The sequence below is a fragment of the Calliphora vicina genome, chromosome 3 (genome assembly GCF_958450345.1).
Source record: "Calliphora vicina chromosome 3, idCalVici1.1, whole genome shotgun sequence".
Classification (NCBI taxonomy): Eukaryota; Metazoa; Arthropoda; class Insecta; order Diptera; family Calliphoridae; genus Calliphora; species Calliphora vicina.
In genome coordinates this window covers 86,293,443-86,311,857 of record NC_088782.1, presented here as the reverse complement: position 1 = coordinate 86,311,857, position 18,415 = coordinate 86,293,443, and the positions used below count along the sequence as shown (strand labels likewise).

General features: G+C 31.3%; 1 protein-coding gene across 1 annotated transcript in view; it reads right to left on the bottom strand.

Annotated features, from left to right (window-relative positions):
* Positions 1-1,464: 1,464 nt before the first annotated feature.
* The window catches only part of LOC135953365 (uncharacterized), a 165,802-nt gene continuing 148,851 nt past the window's right edge, over positions 1,465-18,415 (bottom strand). The window contains exon 3 of the mRNA XM_065503240.1: positions 1,465-1,761. Coding sequence (XP_065359312.1) covers positions 1,582-1,761 — 180 coding nt within the window. The 3' untranslated portion in view covers positions 1,465-1,581. The remainder of the gene's footprint in view (positions 1,762-18,415) is intronic.

Here is an 18,415-nt window from a genome sequence, read left to right as displayed (position 1 = left end):
GAAGGAGGACGATCAGGCGGAGAGAACCGTGAATGGTACTTACCTCATCATGTTTGGAAATAGTGTTCGCATTAATGGGTCACTGTACCTCAATGAAAATAATACACCTAAAAGAAAACCCGGAACACCTACATTTCCTGAAATAAATATCACGGAACACCGGGAGGTTCTCGGTTTGCGACTGTTGCACGGTGTGAGCATGAAAAACCTGCACTGCATTGGCGAGTTACGATACGAAACCAAGATGTGGCCTTTGATTGTTGGATGCGCTATTTTTGCGATTTCGATTTTAGGCTGTATCGCAGTATTCATTATGCGGCAATGTTCGAAACGGCGCAGGCTGCGAGACCTCGGATCCGCTGTTGAATTCGTTCTGAAGAAGGCCGTGGACGGCCTACATTTGAGTGAAGGGGTATTTAATAGTGGTTGACTACACTGTTTTTAAACACACATGTCTGAGAGATACAACGTCATCATTCTCCCATCGAATGGCAGACGTACTACGATGCTTGAGAGTTTTGTTTATTGTAATTATTTAATTATCAAAACATTGTTAGTTTTTGTTTTTAGTTATAAGTTTTTTCAGTCGTAAATAAACACTCAAACAGAAAACATGTCAAAGTTACATTAATTTGTATTCATCCGACGGTACATGCAGACTGTTCTGCAGGTATTATTGAATTAGTTCGTTAGCAAAAGTTTAATGATTTCTTACGGGCTTCAATTTTCTGACATTACGGCGGTAGGAACAAAGATTTGATGTATAAATACTAGAACGGTATACTTGAGGTCAATGGCCCTTAGAGCAAAAATATTGATATATCATACATTAAGATCCGACTGTAAATGGCAAAGATATAACGAAAAATGTTAGTAACTGCCTTGCAGAACTACATTATATTAGGGAGTATACGGGGAATTTTTTTTTGAGGTACGGTCTATTGTTCATCCTTGGGTAGGGATATTTTTTAAAAATGTTAACGATTAAAACCGTTACATTGTTGTGCTTATAAAAATCTAATCGTAGCTTGATCGCTAAGGTATCTACAACATATTCACACATAAAAAGTAATATTTAAGAAATATATTTATTTGTAATATAAACAAAATTTTAAACACTGCGTTTTATTTATTCACACACACACAAGTGTATAAACTCTTTTTTCCCAAATTAATCAAATTACTCAAAACTAAGCTTTGAAGTTCCACATCATTAGACATTAAATAGCAATGTATATCAAATTCAGACAATGCAAGTAGATCATCCCAATCAGTCTTATTAAAGTCCCGAAACTCGATAAATTCACAACGTCGGAGAATGGGGAGACATTGTACCTGGTCCAAGAATAAAATGATCGACTGGTCACTTACTAGCAATAGTCTAATAGAGAAGCGCTAGAATGGGCCACATCAAAATAAGTCTATTTGTATTACCATTATCAATAAGAAAACAATACAAAGAAATTTGTTTTATTAATTGTTTATTGTAACGACCGATTAAAAATGCATATTACATAAAATATAAATTGTTAATTTGTTTCCTTCATAAAGTCAAAAAAATAAATATTTTGATTTAATATTTTAAGCAGGTAATAAATCAAAGTCATCGCTGACGTAAACTATTGGTACATGATCAGTTTCTACAATTATTTGTGAATTTAGATCACAAAGTTCGTATTTTTTTAAAGCTGTTTCCCAATCCATCAATTGAACAGCATGTAAACTCTCAGCTTCGTTATGGTGTCGGAGTACCATTGATTCCTAAAAAAAATGTTTATTAAGAAAACGTAACATATTAAAATTTTATAATATTTTTCGAACTTTTTTTTTAACTTTTTATTATGTATTATTGTTATGCCTATATCATTAGGCATAACAATAAGTGATTAAATCTTATAACTAAAATTAAAACTAATTGCTCTCTAAAGAGAGCATTTTTCGAACTCGTTTGAGTTTTGTTTTTATAAAACTCAATATTTAAATCATTTCCTTTAAATCAAACTCAAAAACTTAGTTAAGCTAAATGGACGTGTTTTTTCTATCTCCGCCATTATTTCATTTTGTTTTTAATGATATTAACCGATACAAATTTATATATCTTTAACGCGAATGGACGCGAAAATGTATTGAAATAAATAAATAAATAAAATATATTTAAATAAATAAAATAAATATATGTAGGGTACCTCCCTAATTCTCACATACCGACGATAAAGGGAAGTAACGGACTCTAGAAATTGCACTCAAAACAGCGGACAGAACAGACAAAGCAAGCTTCAACAAGCTTATTAGAAAAGACAAAGGTGAAGTTGTTGTGTGACCACGAGAAGAAGTTGTTTAATAAAAAGAAGAAGTTTAAAGAAAAAGAAGTTGTTTTAAGAAAAGTGAAACCAAAAGTGTATTTAATTTAATTACTAAGCTATTTAAACCAAATAATAATAATAAATAAACTGAACTGAATTTATAATATTTATTTCTATATAAAAAGTGTTTTAATTCAGACAAATTGTTCCGACCCTACAAATTTTTGGGGGCTCAACCGGGATTGGAACTGGTGTAACAAATAGCTAAAATAAATTAAATTAAAAGTCATGGATTGTTTTGAACAACAAATACAATTTGTTTAAAATAAATGTGTTAAGTGGAGTTTACTAGAATATTACAATAATAATATAGAAACTCAGTGTCAAATTATTGAACAAGTGTACGTGTAAAGCAGTAATGCGCAGCCCGTAGCACAATTGTGCAGAATCAAATCACACGTATTCTTATGCTCTTACATTTTAGTAGTCGTTGTCCACTCAACGAGACAACTAGGAATACGCATGAGCACTGGTGTATGACTTTTTCTTTATTTTTTCAGTTTTTGTATTTGTGTGTTTGTAGGTGCACTGAATAAAATAAAGAATTGAATGTGTTGGTGAGAGTAAGTGTATTGGTGAGAGGATTTATTTTTGCGAACCTCTGGTGTAAAGGAAATCAGACGTTACAACAACCTCATTGAATAAAGATCTAAGTGAAGAAAAATAGGAAAACGGTCGTATTAAAGTTGAAAGTGAAGAACAAAAAACAACAACATCGTGAAAGAACAAAACGAAAAATCAAGAGTGTGGAAAAAAAGAGAAAAAAAAGTTCCCACATTTACAACAATAGTGAACGAAAAGAAAAAAACAAAAACTCACCACCAAAAAAGTATTTGTTTTTTATGGGGACATAGTTGGGAGAAGAGACAGAGTTTTGAGTGTTTTTGAGTTACACGGAATTTAAATACAAGAAAAGAAGGAAGAAAGAACATTGATCGAGACAAACCTTCTCTTGAGTTGAAGATGAATGAGTAGAATAGAGCATACAACAACAACATAATAGACGAAAACAAATTGGTTGAACTGCGAAAACAGGTTTTGATGCCGTGTTGCTAATAGTTTTGTCGACGTCAGCAAAATTTAATTACTGATGCCTAGTGATTGATATTGCTATATTTTGAAGTTAATTGCGTTGCCGTGGGAGGAGTATATTGTGAGAGGATTGCTGCTAGAAGATTTGAGTGAAGTGAAGTTTTTTCTTGTGCTGTGTATGAGATGCTGGTATTAGCTGCAGTGGCGCAATAAGAAGTATAACAAAGCTGAATACAGTGGGGCTAATGTTGAAAAATTAGATAAGTATTTTTTATTCCATTAAGAATTTAATATCGTGTAGAGGAGTTAATTTAAAGATGAACGATGATTAAAATAAGATGAACGATGATTAAAATAAGATGAACGATGATTAAAATTAGATGAACGATGATTAAAATTAGATGAACGATGATTGGAATTAAGATGATTAAAATTAGATGAACAATGATTGAAGTTTAGGATGAAATTTTTATAATTGAGATTTGTTGAATTAGAGTAATTTTAAATAATTTGTATTGAATTAATTTGGAGAATTTATTTTTGGATTGAAGTAATTTTGAATAATTTGTATTGAATTAATTTGGAGAATAGATACTTTTGTGAACACTTACGGTTTCAGCTTATACTTTTGATTTGATTGATACGGTTTGGTTTAGTTGGACATGGATCGTGAGGAAATTTTAGGTTTGGCTGTTAGCGCCCTTAAGACTAAACTAACTGAATTAGGACTGAGTTCACAAGGTTTAAAAGAGGACTTACAAAATAGACTTTTAGAAAAGTATGGACTAAATTCTACAGAATCTGACGAAGACGATGTGATTGAGGGAGCAGTGGGGGGTAACGATACAGACGACCCTCCTGAAACGGATGATGGTGAGGAGGCCTATGCTTTCGCTCCTCAAAGGAGTATGTATACCCTTAAGGACGTGGAGGACAGTTTGTCACAGTTTTCTAGTACACCTGACATTATTCACTGGCTAAGCGAATTCGAGGAAATGGGTACAATATTGAAATGGTCGCCACTACAATTTTTCGTATATGGACAACAGTTACTGGTCGGTGCTGCAAGAATGTTTATAAGAAGTCAAAGAGGCATACGCGATTGGCGTTCATTGAAAGCAGCACTTAAAAAGGAGTTTGGTTTGCGGTTTTCCGTCAGATCCGAAATCGACGTTTTAACAGAAATGAAACTCTTTTGGAATATTTATACAGTATCATGGAGATTGGAGCTCAGATCGATTTGGACGAGAAAAGTGTGATCGAGTAATTCATAGAAGGCATCCAGGAGTCAAGAATGAATAAAGCAGTATTATATCAAGCTGATAATATCCAGGAGTTAAAGAAGCAAATTAAAGGAGTTAAAGAAGCAAAATCAATGAGAAAACGCGTCTCGCCACCCAGTCATCATACAAGGGAAGGAGTCCGTAAACAGCGTGAAGAATATTAGTTCGCCAAAGGTGGAGACCAGTGTAAAAGAAAGAAGATGCTTCAAATGTGGTGAAAAATCGCACATCGCCAAAGATTGTCCCGAAAAGCAGCATAAATATTTAAGTTGTCAAAAATTTGGTCACCGTTCCTTTGAATATACATTGAATAAAACGGAGAAAAAGGTTAAGGTGGAAGGCGATCAGGTGAACATGGTTCGAAAGGGTCCAGGATTGATATTCAAGGACATTATAATACGGGGTAAGACTTTATCGGCGTTAGTGGACACGGGTTGCGATATATGCATTGTAAGATTTGACATGTTGTTCATCTTGGGTAAAGTCAACTTTGTACCGGAAAAGGTCAAATTATTTGGAATAAGTGACAGCGCAATTGTCACAATGCACAGTGGTCGGTGCTGTATGGAGTCGGCTGCCAAAAATACTTCCAGTGTAGGTATCAACTTGTAATTTCGGTCACGGCTTTATAAATATGTCAGAACTGTTTAATGATAAAATGGGAGTGTTTGATGACTCATACCCACCCCCTACCATAACTTAGCATCCAAATTCACCACAACGCTCAGTGCGAGGTTATGACATTCTAGTTAATCAAAATTCCATATCTCGGTAATAAATAATAGTACATTTATAATTTTTGGTACAATATATAATAAGGATATTACACAATTTTTTTTCAAAAATGGGCGTAATTGTACAACTGCCACACCCACTCCCCATATAAGTGAAACTATAAACTTTTTTAAAATTGATAAAAAATTAAAAATCAATAAGAATTCTTACTAAAAAAATTGCAAACTAAATCTGGGTGTGGTCCGCCCGCTCATTTGAGTTTAATAAAATCGACTCCTTTTAGGCAAGCCAATCAGAATATGTATTTTGAACTTTTGTTTTTATACGATTGCATTTTTGCCAAAATTTGGAAATTTTTTTGCAATTAAAATTTAAGCGTGTTTCTAAATTACCTTCTTCAAATGTGCAGCCCTCATTTTTAATATAGTTTTTCACGACATCCTTCACTTTTCGAGCTTTTTCAGCATTTAAAGTACCAAATATCAAAAATATGTGAGCGCGAAAGTTTGCAATTATAAGATGTGACTATTGCAAAAACAATTTATAATAAGGACCAAATTCATAAAGTAAAAATATTAAAAGTCCGTGGAAAAGAAAAAAACAAACACAATTCTTTACATGCATAACAATAACAAAGCAACGCGAACATAAACAAACAAAACACCTCACAAAAATTCAAAGTTGGACATCAAAAACAACGAGGCCGCTTTGGTGTATGGGACATAAATCAAAGAGATGCAAAAGGATGCAGCTGAAATTTCCAATTTTAGAATCTTGGAATATTAACTAATAAACTTAAATAAAAAATCCCATTGGAGACATCAGGGGGAAACACAACTAAAACTCTAGTTGAAATTGAAATATATGGTCGAACGAACACTAAAAATGACACTGGGCAAATATTAATTTTATAAAAAATACACAAGAAGCTAAACACATTGTACTTATCTTAAAATTAAGTTAATACCTTCCAATTCAATATTCATTTTGGTTTATTTCAAAAAAACATTTTTTTATATGGTTTTAATTAATTTAAAGTTGCGCTTAATTTTTCACTCTGCAAAAACCAACTGTCAACATGCTCTCACTTTTGAAGCTATTCCTGAAGAGTATAGTTGGAATAAAACAAAGACAACTACAAATTTTAAAACCTTGTTTTTATAAGAAATAGTGATGACACATTTGGTGACAAACTTTTCACTTTGTTTTTTTATTTTTGGCCTATGGGATCGACCAGTGTGCAATGGGTCGTTTCGACGAAATTATTCGTGTTGACGATTTGGAATTTGAAGTTACTTTTTATGTAGTGGGAGAGCGTGACATCAATCACTCTATTCTGTTAGGCAATAGCCTAATACGGAAGGCTGACATCACTATAACGAATGGTGAAGTTATTTTTAAGATGCCAGTAGAGAAAAATTTACTGCTAGAAGAATTTTCTGGAATTTGTTTGAATATGGAAGAGTACGAACCAGATAGTCCAGTCGACATCGATCACATGAATGACTCCATTAAGAGCCAAGTAGTAACGGCGATTACCGAATACTGTCCAAAGCGAATTATAGATAGCCCGATCAAGCCATCGTCGATAAGCAGATCACATAATGGCTTGCAGAAGGAATAGTGCAGCCCAGTACTTCGGAGTATGCATCACCTATTGTTCTGGTTTCGAAGAAAGATGGTACGAAGAGATTATGTTGCGACTATAGGAGATTGAATCTGAAGATTGTTCGTGACCACTTCCCTATGCCGTTAATGGATGAGGTGATAGATAAACTACAGAATGCTAATATCTATACAACATTAGATCTGCGAAATGGATTTTTCCATGTGCCCTTGGAACAGTCTTCAAAGAAGTATATTGCGTTCGTGACACATAACGGGCAATATGAATTTATGTTCGCTCCGTTTGGTATAAGCAACTCACCTGCTGTGTTTACCCGATTTATATCGGTGGTGTTTAAGGACTTAATACGTGATGGTATCGTGATGGATCCCCACCGATCGAAAGATGCTTCAGAGATTTTTGGGACTAACTTCCTACTTTAGGAAATTTATTGAACAGTATGCAACAATGGCGAAACCTTTGACAGATCTGCTCAGGAAGAATAGTCAGTTCTTGATTACCGAGGAAGGGTTACTTGCTTGTCAACAGCTTAAAGACGCCCTTGTGAATGCTCCAGTTTTAAAGTTGTATGATCCAGATGCTATCACGGAGGTGCATGCAGACGCCAGTAAGTATGGTTACGGCGCGGTGCTCTTACAGAAGAGTTTGGACGAACAAGATTTTCATGAATTGATCGATTGATCGCTGCATCGAGTGCATTATCACCGATGCAAAGGTTGGCAAGAAGGAAGGTTATCTAAACCCTATAGATAAGGACGATCGACCTCTGACTACATATCATATTGACCATGTTGGTCCTATAGAAGTCACTAAGAAGGCACATAATCACCTGCTCGTTGTCGTTGACGGATTTACAAAATTTGTTTGGCTCCATCCAACAAAGTCTACCGATACAAAGACTGTAATAGAATGCTTGGAGAAATAGTCTTCTATTTTTGGTAATCCACGAAGAATTATAACCGATCGCGGGACGGCGTTCACTTCGAATGATTTTAAGAATTACTGTGTCGAGGAGAACTTCAGCATTTGTTGATAACTACTGGTGTTCCACGTAAAAAATAAACTGAACTGAATTTATAATATTTATTTCTATATAAAAAGTTTTAATTCAGACAAATTGTTCCGACCCTACATATATTTAAATAATTAAATATATTTAAATAAATAAAACAAATATTGAAGTGCTATTAAAATTCTTCTTTTTCTTCCGTGCTGGTGTTTGTTTTTATTTGTCTCCACCTATTAAGAGCACAAGTTCAATAAGATAAACAGAGATTACTCTTTATGAGTTTCTAAAGTACAAATTATAGTGAGCGGAGGCTTAGTTTAAACGGCAGAAATGCGTATGTGTCTGTGAATGTCAATGAACAAAGAAAAGAACAATATTAAGGTTAGCCCGTCAAAAACTTAAGAATGAGATAGCAGATGGGAATGGCTTTGTTATGATCAAGACCATTCCCTCTCTATAATCAATCTCAGTTTAAAAAAAACATTAATGAAATTTCCTCAAACCAAAAGATAAAAACTTTTATGTGCAATAGATATCAATGAAATGTCATCTGTCTCTAAATAAAGTATTTATTTCCATATTTAATGCCTTAAAGAAATATAAATTTGTTTGTTGTTTTTTTATTTGTCAACTTAATAATTTTAGTGTCAACTTAATCATCCCAAATGTAATATGAACGGCTTTGATTAACTTAATCAAAATTTAGCTTAAACGCGTTTAAAAGCCCAAGTGTGAACATAGCATTACATAATATTGGCAGTTGCTAAACAATTATTAAATAAGGAAGAAAACTGCTGCAATAGCATCAGAACAGTGAACATCGCATAAAACTCAACCCAGAAAACATATCCTCAAAAATGATAAACCAAAACATTGTCAACCGGCGCTCAAATGTAATTGGAGCCTGATAAACTGACAACAAAAAAGATATAAAATTTGCAGCAATCACTGATGCTACAACAACAAGTCATGTTACAAATCATCTTGCCCACAGAACATAGTATGAATTAGAAATGTTATTTATCCGGTCATTCCAAATTTAAAGCTGAGATTAACAGGAATCAGCACAAAGAACTCTACTATTTACATGCATATAAATGAACATTCAAAATATAACAACCAAATTCATTTTGGATAATGAACAGTTACCATTAACAAAATGATGTAGAATTTCCCTATATTATTCAAATACAATTTTTAAAATTAAATTCATGATTCGTGATCAAATCATCTAACAATAAAGACTAGTATAACCCGGTGCACTTCGCTACCCCTACCCTAGTAAAATTAAAAAAATATGAATGGAAATACGAAAATAACACATACATAAAATAGTCATTTTTTTAATGGACCTGATCCCGTCGGTATCAAAAATTAAAAATGTTTTTTTCATTTAAAATATTTGGCGTAAAGTTAGCTTTTCAAAAAGTACAAATTCATTATACATCCTCTTAGAAAATTTTTAGATAACCTTAAAAGAATAAAAGTACTTTTTTCCCAAAAAAAAATGCGAAAAATCGCCTTTTTTTAATTTTTTTATATTCAAATGCATGTAACTTTGGACACAGTCATGATTTTTAAACACTTCTTTCTCTATTTGATATATAGATAGATATTGTTAATCCTATAAAAGAAAAATGGATAAAATCGGAGAATATTTGGAATCGCGGTCACCAAAAAACTGGTGTAGGGTGGGTAAAAATGTTGAAAATTAAATTTTCAAATGCGAATATCTCCTAAGCTATAATAGATAACACAGAGGAACAAAATTGACATTTTGGTTTGGTGCCGCGGTAAATGTTATTGATAAAACATGTATGGGACATTTCATAGTCAAAACTATCTTTAGTTTTTTTTGAGCAGCTCTTGTTTTTAAGATATCGCGGTTTTAATTTTTTTGGTTATTCTGTATTTTTTTCTCTTTTTGTTTGATTATTTCATAAATGGAGACTAAAATTAAAAATTCATTTTTGTATTTGTTCGTAACTTGAATGTTTTACACTTGCAAGATTATACATAAACTAAAGATTTAATCAAAAATGTTTTTTTTTTTTTTGCTAAATATAATTTCTCTTGTTATATTATTTCATTATGGCTAGTAAAATGAGATGCTGTGTTAAAGATCCTAATATATTTTCTTATATTTGTGGCGAATATATATTAAAAGATCAGCGAAAATTAATAACATACACTGTTCTCCAATTGTATTTTGCTTACTTTGGTATTCAAATTCGCAACTTAGACAATGCCTGGATATATAATGTAGAAATAAATCTAAATGTTTGTAAAAATTAAATTTTTTCTATAAAATACTAGTGTTTTTAATAAAAAATTTAAGATATTTTCACCAAAAACGCTGTAAATCACGTAAATACAAAATTCGCAATATTTTAAAAACGTCAAATGAAGTATTTATATTGCTTTCGTTAGATTTACATGTGTATTAAGAAATAAGAGTAATGACTACCTAAAAATTTATTTATAAAAAAAAAATTGTTTTTTAGGATGTAAAATTTCGGGATATTATCTAGATATTTCATTAAATTTTTAACTAATTTTTCATTTTAATTAAAAACTATTTTCGCTATAATACCTTGAATGTTCAGTGCTAAACTTTTATTTAAAATTTTCATAATGCACAATTTTATTAAGGATAAAGCTAAAAGAGTCAAAATTCAACTTTCCTGAAAGATCAGACAAATATGCCAAAACATCCATTAGAATTATTATAGTCAAAAGAAGCATATGTTTACGTAGACTAGCCTCATGCTAAAAAAATTTCACATTCTTAGCTGCATTACCCAAAATTTTTAAGAAAAACACCAAAAAATATTGTATTCAATGAAAATATAAAAAACGCGAGCTGACTGGAAAAAAAACAAGTATAACATAGTAATGAGGGTTCATCAGTTTGTACAAAACATAGTTCAAATCTCGGGCACCAAAATCTCTGTTCCGCAGTGTAATTGATAGCTACGACGAGGTTTGATAGCTACGATGAGGAGATTCTGTATGTGTAATTGTTTTTAAATCAGAACACAAACGAAGAAATAGGATCATTTTAAAAATTGAACATACCCGATGTGTCCTACTTTGGGAACCGCTCCTGGTGGGGTCATGAGGTCGAAATTCAAAACATAAACTCGACTACACTTCCTCTTTGCGCATGTGAAATTTCATTCAAATCGGCGTAAGAGTTTAGAAGTTACAGATATATTTCCCTCTTTTTTTATTCTCATACCTCTGTGTGACGTCATAAGTTTTAGTATTTGATCAGACGAATCAAATTGTCCAATTCTAATTGCTGAGTTGTCATTTGTCATTATTAAATCGTAATTTACCTAATTAACTAAATTTGTCTTAAATAAAACTTAAATTTCACTTAAACTTAAACTTAACCTAAACTTAAATTTATATTAATTTAAAACTTTAATTCTACTTAGCTTAACGTAAATTATCTTAATATTAACTTAAAATTATATTAAATTAACTTCACTTACTTTATACTTAGTATTAGGGCATGGTAATGTGGGTGAAGATCAGTGCAAAGTGGGGCAGAATCAACATTTTTGGAAATAAATCTGGCATTTCTAAACGGCTGGGCCGAGCAGGATAAAATTTGAATTGGGCGTAGCCCTAGTTTAAATTATTAAAATTATAAAAATGGGCCCTACAAATACTCTAGGGGCGGCGCTATGGGGGCTCAAAGTAGGGTACCTTCGACATGTAAAATTTTAAAACACGTGCAATTTTTTTGTTTCCTATCCGATTTCAAAGAATTTTATATTTTTGAAAAGCGCTCGGCATGCTTGTGCTATTTATTTCTTATAATTTCCTAGTTATAGGCATTTCAAAATTTAAATTTTAAAATTTTGCCATACCTTGGTCCGCTTTTTTAAAAATATAGGGCGCACTTTTGGACCGAATGGACTCGATTTTTTTTGTTAGTTAGACAACTAAATTACCAATAACATACAAAAGATTTCAGAGCAATATCAATTACGAATCCAAAAATAACCGATTTTCAATTTAAAAATTCAAAAAATAGTATATTTTTGCTGTTTTTTTGGACAAAAAGGTGACTTAACTTTTTTTTTATTGAAAAACAACTTTCTTTAAGAACGTATAACAATTTTATGTTTTTCTATTGAGTTTCGTTAATAAATAAAGATTTTATTATATATTACATATTCATTGAGTTTCTAAAACTAAAATTTATATCAAAATTTTAATAGGATTGCAAATATTAGGAACAATTTGATCCACATTCATTCCGAGCTATATTTTTTTGTTTAGATAAGTATTTTTTGGTCTTACAAAAAAAATTTCAAGTTTATATCTCAATTAGATTCAAAAATATGCCACTTTAAAACTCCGTCCTTCAAAAAAATTTCACTTTTTCATACTAAAAAATGTCAATAATTCTGTCAGACATGCTTTCGAGAAATTTAAAATCAGCAAAATCGGTCCACAAATGGCTGAGATATGAGGAAAAAACCAGGACGACCTCGATTTTTTACCTATTTTTGACATATATCTGGGTTACTAAGTCATTAATATAGACGATATGGATATGTAATGATAGATATTTCAAAGACCTTTGCAACGACGTATATAAGACCATAGTAAATTGGACCTACAATAGGTCAAAATCGGAAAAAATATTTTTTAACCCGAATTGTTTTTCTCCAAAAATTGAAAAATTTGACATTTGACCAAAATTTTTAAAAATTTGAAAATGGAATTTTGAAACTGCCGTTAAACAAATTTTATTTTTTTTTTCATACCTAAGAATAGGTTAACGGTATCCTACGAAGACAAAAACTCATATATAAGTATATATGGACATATTTTAAGTAAAAATGAGCTTTTATTTTAATATTTATCAAAATATGTTAATTTTGTTCCTACATTTCTTGTTCTAGTGGCCTGAGACACGTTAATGGTCTGGCGAATTTTTAATAACTTTAACATTTTTTGACCGATTTCTGTTTTTTATATCTCATTACGACAATTACATACACATTTAGATTATTTTAAATTAAATTAAAAAAGTAATTTTTTAAAGGCAAAATTTTTACAAAAACTGAAAAAAATGCATTTTTTCCCCTTGTAAATGCATCTCAAAACTTCAGAGGGCTTGCGGCACGTCTTATCCCCAACCGATTTACCTAAAATTTTTTCAGTATGATTTTTTTTACTAATGTTCACTAAACTGGAGGGTGAGAATGGCCAAAATCCAACTTTCGTTTATTAAGGGCCACCCTAGTGTAATACACATTGAGTATATTCACCAATTATATTTTGTTTCTTTGTAAATCTTATTCTCTAACAAAATAGAGAGAGTTGTTTATGAGTTCTCATATGAGCAACTCTATCATACGTAAACAGCACAAACACCCAACAACATTCTACAACGTGGAATGAAATGAGAATTCCCAGCAGTCCGCAGGTTATTACAATTTAAAACACATCCAAATGTATACTATTATGTCAATAGGAAAACATAAAATAAAATTGGTTAAGAGTATACAACTAGCATCCGATTCAGATGAGTCCTATTGCTATTCCATTGTAAAATAAATACATATTAGAATTAAAGAACAGGACAAAATCGAATAAAATGTTGTTATCGTACTTGCATCTGAATTGGATGGCTATGTAATGTAGTATCATATTGTTAATATAGTTTTGTTGTTTGTTTTGGTTCAGCCGTTGTCCCGTTATTTATTTTTTGTTGTTTCTTTGTTTTTTTTCTATTCTTTCAAAGTAAAATTTCATATTGTAATGTGTTTTTGAAAGTACAAGTAGTTTAACCGTGATTGTGGCATTAAAAATAAATAATTAATTAAATAAAATAAATAAGTACAAATTAAAAATAGTAAGTGTTGTTGTGTGTTTTTTATATTAAAAGAAATGTTCGGCTTCATTAAAAGAAATTTAAGACGATTAAAAAAAGTCAGTGGATTTGGACCCATCCTTCGCTTACAATGTAGGTGGAGTTGGACCCATCCGACTTTCGCTTACATTGTCGGTAGAGTTGGACCCATATGACGACCTAGGCCATCGCTGTGTAAATGTAAGTGGAAACTGAATACAGACATTGGATTAGTCGCATCTACATTGTCATTGGTCTCAGTTGGAAGATGTATGGGTAAAAAAATCCGCTGGGCTATTACTTCCCAGCAGTTTGAAAAGTGCCAATTGGAAACCTTGCACTAGCTATATTACTACTTCTACAACTAACTACTTCGATGTGGCTGTTAAATTGGTAGTTAAATGGTTATCATTTGCACTACATTTCACCAGCATATTCAGTAATAAGCAATAGTCAGCTATTTGTCCTAAGTTTTTGAAAATAAATTCAAGAAAAATAAAATCCTCTAAAATATACCACATCGATGGCCACATGTAATGCTGAATGTGGCCGTTTGTGTTTTCGTTCTCAGTGATGATGTAGAAAATGCAAAAATTGATAGTAGACTCACATGTTATTCTTAATAACAATTAGAGAGCAGTACAAATAAGAGCTCTGTGGTTTAGTGGTTAGAGCATTTGACTAGAAAACGAGAGGTTATGTGTTCAACCTCGCTCTCAGAAAAATTTATTTTTTCTTTTTTTCTCAAATGCTGGAGTATTTTCACTATTGAATTTAATAGTGAAGTGTTATGCAGAGTGTGCCAATCGGCCACCCGCAATGACATCCCCGTGTTAAATTCACCAGTCAATAACATTGCGAGTGGGTTGAAAATTCACTAGTAGTAGTTCTCAGTGGCTAACTAATTCGACGTAGCGGAACTAGTGCAATGAACTGCAGGGTTGTTACTTGTTTTTTTGTTTATTTGTTTATTTGGTTTGTCGGTTTGGAAATTTGCTACATAATTTTTGAATAAATTATGTATCGAACACATAATTTTTGAATAAATTATGTATCGAACACATAATTTTTGAATAAATTATGTATCGAACACATAATTTTTGAATAAATTATGTATTGAACTTAGTTCAATCAAATAGAGGAAAGAACCATCCCATTTCCCTGAGCACTGCCGCACAGTGCGGCCAAAGGCACCTTTGTCCGGCCAAAAGTCGAAAAATGTACAAAATGATCCACAAATTTGTATATGGGTGTTTTTGGGGTCGCTGATTACGAATCCGTTATCAGAATTAGCAAATTCAAAATGGCCGATCTAATATGGCGTCATTTCATACAAAAAAAAATTAAGTGAATTTGCTAATTGTTTAAAAGTTTTTGTTTTGATATTATTAGGGTATATAATTGAAAATTTATTAAAAATTAACAAATTTACAATGGTGAAATGCTATATGGCGATGTTAGAGTGCATTCAACAAATACATGCGTATTTGTGTAGCTCTACCTTAGTTGACGTTTCTGTATTCGAGAGTTTACTGTATATTTATATATATAAGTGTGGTGTTGTATTTTATGTTATTTCATGTACCACCTTACAAATAAAAAAAAAATGCGCAGTTATCAAAAAAATTTTAATTTTTTTTGCCGAACGTAGGGCAACTTGCAAATACGTGCAGCTGAATTTTATTTTAGTTTTTAAATAATACTTTCACTTATTACCTCCAATAGCTTAGAGAACAGGAAAAAGAAATTTCACTCAATCACATCAATTTTGTTTAACAAATTAAAAATAAAAAATAGTCCTTACATATGACTTTCTAACAATTTACTATTTAGAAATTTACATTTAGATTTAGATTTTACGTATTATACTTACTTTCAGCTGTAGAATCCCTTTTGTTTCGTTTGATTTGCTTGATTACAAAAACTTTGACACGTGTTTAACGGAAACTCCTACTAGTCGATCTTTCCTACTGTAGTGTGCCATTCGTGTGAAGGCCTCTTCAAACTGAAATTATTAAGGGCATTTGAGGCAAGGGACCTTACTATGATAATTTTTTATTTCCTAGAACATTTCTTTAACCAACCCAATGACAAAAAACCCTCAACTAAAAACTCGTTTTTTCGACTTTTGGCCCGACAAAGGTGCCTTTGGCCGCACTGTGGGCGGTACTACAGGTAGCACCGCCTCTAGATGATTGAAGTCTTCTTTCACCCATAATAAGAATATTGGAATATCGAACAATAATATCAGATATTTCACCCACAAGTGAAACAAAGTCACCATGAGGAAGATATACAATCCCCACTAAAAGCTTTGTATCACCAAAAAGAATTTAAACAAAGAGACGCTCAACAACTCCATAGTTTCTACCTACATAAATGACCCTATAATCAAAATTCCTAGAAATATAAAGAGCAACCCCACCTACTCTTCCACATGGGCGATCATTTCTAAGACACACATACCCAGAAATATCAATAACGCTAGTAGAAACCGTTTCCCTCAAACAAGTCTCACTCACACCGAAAACATCATCCAATAGACGTTTAATCTCTGAAAATTTTGCAGAGTTTGGATTTAAATTCAGACTCGTACAATTTAAATGAGCTACGTTAAAGTTACGATTCTAATTATATAATTGAGATCGTAGTAAATTATTGTCTCTCGCAACATTTCCCAAATTATCTCGGGCAGACATATTAAATACAAATTTAAACAATATTCAAATGCTTAAAAAATAATTAAAAATAAAAATTAAATAATATGTATTTAAATGTATTTAAATGCAGTTTTTTTATTTACGATAATAATTATTTTGAATATTTTCTTGATATTGCTTTATTTTTGCAGATTATGCATGTGGATAAATACATACAGTCAGCGTCAAAAGAAAGTGTATAACTTGTTTTTCCATTAAAATTGTTTTGTTTACATATTAAAAAACAATTTTTTCTCCAGTTCTAGTATATTTAATAAAACATTTAATTGTTCTCTTACAACATATAAACAAAAAACTAAATTAGTTCAACAGCAACAAAAACAAAAATACTCCATTTTTAACGCGTCATTTCTTGTGGTTCTTGCGTATAGCATCCTAAATATATCAAGAAAACTTTTAAAAATTTTACATTTAAATACTGACGAACAGATTAAATTCTAGAAGTTACAAATGAAATGACAATCTTATATATGGGGCATTTCACGTCAAGTGAACCAACTTTTGAAATCGATGTCTTCCGATCGCGATGAAATGCACCAATGTTAGTTCTATTGGATAGTAATTCGGACACCATTTTTCAACAAGATCGGTCAAGAACTCTCTGAGTTATAGGAGGTCAAAATTTGACATTTTGGCCAAACAGGTGTTTTTTTTTATCCATATAACTTATTACCTATTGTTCTTAGCAAAATGTGTCCCAAATAGTTTAGATAGCTATTTATGCAATCTTTCGAAAAAAAAAATTAAAAAAATTTAATAAAATATTTTTGATTTTTTTTTTAAATCAAAAATATTTTTGACTTTTTTTTTCAAAATGGGCCCTTTTTATTTTTTTTAAGAAAGCTTAGGTCTTTTCCTAAGCGACCTATATGGTCGCTTAGTTGGATGCGAGTGGGATAACTATCAAAAAAAATATTTTGTAACTCAAGATTTAAATTTTTTGAATTTTTTTGCAAAATCAAAAACTTTGTTGACTTTTTTTAAAAAAAAATGGACCCATTTTTTAATTTTTTTTTTGCTCAGAAGAAAGCTTATGTGTTTTCCTTTAACACCCTTTTTGTCGCTTAGTGGGATATCTATAAAAAAAATGTTTTGTAACTCAAGACATACAATTTTTTACTTTTTTTTGAAAAATCAAAAACCTTTTTGACTTTTTTTTTCCAAAATGGACTCTTTTTTTATTAATTTTTTTTCTCAAAAGAAAGCTTAGGTCTTTTCCTTTAAAACCTTTTTGGTCGCTTAGTGGGATGCGAGTGGGATGGATATCTATCAAAATAAATGTTTTGTAACTCAAGACAAAGGTTTTTAAATTTGCACTATTTTAATTTTTTTTCATATTTGTGTGTAAACCTTAAAAATTAAACTTACGCAGAGAAACTAGACACATTAGCTTTTCCGATGGTATGTAACATACCCAACTAAAATTTCATAGCCTCGATACTGTAATACCCATAATATGTTAACCTCAGGAATAAAAATCACTTTTTTTCTATGGAAATGTTGAATAATTTAATTTTGTTATTTATTTGTAATAATAATTAATTTAATATATAATAATAATAATAAAAAGATGAATAATATAGTAAAATTTAATCTTAATCACAATAGATCAATTTATATAATAACTATTTTTACACTTAATTTATGAAGTTTTTAAATTTTCAAATATCCATACTTTTATCCTCCTTATTTGTCACCTTTATTAGCTGCTTTTTTTTGTCAATCCTTTCTTGGCGTTATTAGATTCAGCTACTGATTTCGCTGCTGG